This window comes from Centruroides sculpturatus, unplaced genomic scaffold, assembly GCF_000671375.1.
Source record: "Centruroides sculpturatus isolate CEXI.00-Female unplaced genomic scaffold, Cexi_2.0 scaffold2282, whole genome shotgun sequence".
NCBI classification, from domain to species: domain Eukaryota; kingdom Metazoa; phylum Arthropoda; class Arachnida; order Scorpiones; family Buthidae; genus Centruroides; species Centruroides sculpturatus.
This window is the reverse complement of record NW_019386375.1, coordinates 27027-31686: the sequence shown is the minus strand read 5'-3', so window position 1 is coordinate 31686 and position 4660 is coordinate 27027. Positions and strand designations below refer to the sequence as shown.

The 4660-nt window shown below is 27.2% G+C and overlaps 1 protein-coding gene across 2 annotated transcripts in view; it reads left to right on the top strand.

Moving 5' to 3' along the window:
• The window catches only part of LOC111614735 (plancitoxin-1-like), a 26154-nt gene extending 21871 nt beyond the window's left edge, over nucleotides 1-4283 (top strand). Inside the window, exons 4-5 of one of the 2 annotated variants that reach the window (XM_023356101.1) lie at nucleotides 192-347; nucleotides 4043-4283. In XM_023356101.1, the coding sequence (XP_023211869.1) occupies nucleotides 192-347; nucleotides 4043-4263 (377 nt within the window). In that variant the 3' untranslated portion in view covers nucleotides 4264-4283. The remainder of the gene's footprint in view (nucleotides 1-191; nucleotides 348-4042) is intronic. The other variant, XM_023356099.1, reaches the window with a different exon arrangement.
• The last annotated feature ends 377 nt before the right edge of the window (nucleotides 4284-4660 follow it).

Below are 4660 nucleotides of genomic sequence, written 5' to 3'. Positions count from 1 at the left end.
ATTATTTAAAAAAATAATTTTGAAATATATATTTTATTAAAACATTTATATATTTCAGATATTTAAAATAATCATACTTTAATTGATAATTTAATTTTTAATTTGTTAATGATTTATGTAATTTTCTTCTCTTTATAAAAATATATTTTGCAAATATTAAATTCTGATACATATTTTAATTTACTGAACAGGTGTTCTTGCATTTGATAATGATTCTGGATATTGGATGATTCACAGCATTCCAAAATTTCCACAGGAAGGTTATTATAATTTTCCAAGAGGTTCTACAGAGCATGGGCAGATATTTATTTGTGTTAATTTCAACATTATTGCTATAAATCAAATAGGTCAGATTTTAAGAATTATTATTTGATTTTTAAATTATACAAAACTTAGGTTACGTTCGTAAAGTTGAACAAGTTAAACGAGAATGACGTCATCATTATTCTTATTTCATTAGACTTTTCGAACGATTTGTTTATAACTAATTGGATGTTTCTATCCAATGATGAAATCGAAGATATGAATGTTGTTAGTGCAGCCTTATCCAAAATATTTTTCTTAGATTGCTTCGGGTGGACAGCTATTTCAATCATTTCACCTTTTAATTCATAATTTAAACACTCGAGTAGATTTAGAAACATCGATATCGTCGGGTGCCATTTTCTTAATGAAGTAAACTAACTCTTTCCTTTGTGAACTTCGTTAGAGTTTCGTTCGAAACGTCATCACAGCAGAGCAAGCGCACTGAGGGAGACCACTACTATTCAAACAATTCGTTACTAACGTGTTTAAGTTGTTTGACTTTACGAATGTACCCTTAATATCTCTGACTATCTGGATGAAATATAACCAAATCAATCGAGATGGACACTTTATCCACACTTTCTGAAATATTGTGTTTCAATTGATTTGACTTCAATTAAATTCAGTTTTTAATTTTAATTAATTAATTACTTAATTTTATTTTTAATTTTAGTTTCAGTTTTGGTGTAAAGGCCAGATTTTAATTATTATTTTTAAACTTAATTATTAGTTTCAGTTTAATTAACTGACTACCTAGTATTAATAAGTATTAAATATTAATATTATAATATAATATATATTAATAAATTTTTATCATTTAATTTAACTTAAACATATTTAAACATGAATTCTCGAATGCCATTTATATTACGTGAATGTTAATTGATACAGTTTTTATTAATTAATTTGATTTAGATTTAACTGCGGCGCATATGGAAAAACGGAAACAGTATCTTTCCCGAATGCATGTAAAAATCTCATTTAAATAGCAAAGTTGCTGATGATTTGTGTTGTGGTGTCTGATGACATAAGATAATCTCAGTGCCGCTAACCTCTGAATCTGCAGCCCCGTCGTTGATCTGTTGGATTGTCAACTTTCTTTAACATAGGAAGTATAGGGAGTTGATTGTCTGTGACCGGTTCCTGCTAAGCATTATAAACCGGAGGTTTGACTGTATGTGGATTCTCAATTTTGCATATGGTCAATGGTTAGTAGCAATGGAGCCTAGTCCTAGTTCTGATAAATCTGACTCTTTAGTCAGTAAACCATGCTTCTCCAGCTTCTGTCATTTCAAACATAGAAAACTATTAAAAAGAAAAAAAAATTCTGAAATAAGAAACTCATAAATTTGAATTCATAAATGTGTTTGACCTCTGTGTTTGACTCTGAACTGTGCTTGACCTCTATCCCGAATATAATTAAAAATTATTCCTTTTTCAACTGTTTCCAAAGTCTTTCACTCACACAATTAATTAGTCACTCTATAGATAGCATTCATAGTGTAAACAATCATGCTTGCAGTGTTATTGCAAATATTGCACAGTTTAATATACTGTACTGTTATTGCTTAAGGTGACTGAATAATTTTTAAATTAAACTATATCATAAATCTGTATATAAGTTTAAAAAATATATCATGTATGATATGGTATTATTCAAGGATTTTAGCAGTCATAGGGAGATGAGTCTCTCCATGAATGCTAAAAATGATATACTTTGAATGTCAGATTCTTTTATAATTTCTAGGGATCTATCTTCCAAGGATATGGAGAGAATACTGTACTTTATCGTAATTATTTAAAAATATTTTAATAATTATCAATGTTGATAGTAAATATTTGTAATTTTAATATAAGTATTTAATATTTACTTTATAGTTTTCTTCTTGTGTCGATTCCAGCCATTTTTGGACCACGTACAAACAACTAATTATGGCTTGCTTTTCCCTCTTCCCTTCCCTTTGTTCTTCTTCCTTTCTTTCCAATACTTCTTCATTCTCTCGCTCTGTTGTTGTCTTTGCTCCCACGTGAAGAGTCTTCCACGTCTGTTATTTTCCTTTTCCTGAAAACCTTTGAAGTTCTTTATTTTGTTTCTAAACCTTTCCCTGTTCTGGATATCTTCTTCAGATATGCCCATTTCTGCCACATCTTTTTGAATGTCATTGATCCTTTATAAATTTTTTATGAGTAAAAATAATAACAAAATAAGATAAGATATACAGTATCTTATTTTGTTATATTTTTACTCATTAAAAATATGAAGTAAATATTAAATACTTATATTAAAATATTATTAAAATATAAGTATTTAGTATGCAGTAGTTTGTAATGCATAATTCAGCAATTTTTTAAAATGAAAATCCTAATAGTTACATCTGATATTAAGTAGATTTGAAACATTTCATTATTTAACAAAACAAAAAGATTAAAAGTTAATTGTCCAAAAAAGTTAATTACATTAAAATTTAGAATTTAGTATTTGGATATTTTAGTGTTTGATTTTTTTTAATATAATTTTTATTGATAAAATAAATAAAAGAATTATCTTAGTATTATACTTATAAAGTAGACTGACTCTCTACAACTTGAACTGGAAAGGACAAAGAAAAATTTTTGAGTTACAGAAACTACAATTATTTTAATGAAATTGTAAATATCACGGTATAAATATAGTCAGACTTAAGTATATTTTATTATTTTTTAAAATAGTTTTCAGCATCTAAATTCTCTCATATTTAACTTTCTTTTCTGTTTTATCTGATTCTGTTGTTCATTGACATTTTCCAAAATTCTTTCCTTGTTTTTCAGATATGTAGAAAGAGTACTTAACTAAATGTCAAATTCTTTTGTAATTTCTGATTTTTTTTCTATATGCTTTCCTTCACAATATTTATGATAAAAAAATCTTTTGTTTTCTCTTGTCATTATTTCTGTTTACTTCAAAATGAAAATTCTCAATACATTGATTAACTAGCTACCATCAGTGATGAAAATATCAACATGCTTTTCAAACTTTACAATGAAATTTATACAATATGAATATTTAAATCAAATAAGAAGATACATGTAGACAAAGTTGTAAATTTGATGGCCAATAACTTAGTAAGTTGTCAAATCACAGATTACATTTTTAAATTTTAAAAATCTAAAAATTAAAAAAAAATAATGATTTTAAAGCACTGTGATTCGATTAGTCAGTTTTCATTTAAGAATAAGATTGTTATTTTAGCTGCAAAACGTCATTAAAAATTTGAATTTTGTGTTCTGCAGTCAAAGGCATAAAACTGATGCAATACCAATTTTTTAACTGGAATACCATCCCCTTGAATGTAGAAAAGAAAACATGATTTGGATACAAAATAAAATCTTTGAACCGTAAATTTCAAGCTAGCATAATGTGATCTCAAAAATACTTTGATTTATAGAAACAGAATACATTGTGTTCATGGCTGTTGGGTCAGAATGAAAGTAAAATTTGAGTTAAGGAAGTTTGTTGGGTTTTCAAGAGTCTACTATATTTATGCTTAAATGATTTTACTTAAAGTTGTATTTAGGAAAGATCATGTATATATTGTATTAATTTGAAATATTTCACAAAACTTTAAAAATTATAAAAGAACTAAAACTGTATTTAATTTTCTTCACTGAGGTCATTAATCTTAGTTTTAAAAATATTCTCTTGAAATCAAATATTTTAATTATTACAGTATTAATATTTAAACCTTTTCTGTTATAGGAGAACAATTAAGATATATGAAGCCACAAATTTATATGAATCATTCTACTTCAGCAGTATTAAAATTATCTCCATTAGTACAGACATTATTTACATCAAACCCATCATTCATTAATCATGTACCTTGGATGAGAAATGTGACACTTTCAAGTAAACTTGGGGCTAAATTCATAAGCTTCAGTAAACAAGCAAAATTTTTGAAAGGTAAGATGCATTATTAATCTATATATATAATCGAGACGAGTTGATAATGATAATAATAATAATAAGTGCAGAGCCGAAATGGTTAGGAGTTAAAATTTGGTATACAGTTAGGGTACGTCATGAAAACGCACACTAAGAAGGGATTTTTCGAAATTCCCCCAGGGGAGAGGGACAGGATTAAGTCTTAACACTTCCATGAACAATAGAAGTGTTAAGTAACAATGGAAGTGTTAACAGAAAGCGACGTGCAAGACGCAGATGCAGTTTTTTTTCATTTTTGAGGGGAAATCGAAGATATTTTTAGACCCATCAAAAAATTCTCTAATTAGTCTGGAAACGGGGGACCCAATTCTTACATTCTGTGAAAATGGGTAAGGTTGAATACAACGTAATAATCTTAATCTTTGCTATCAT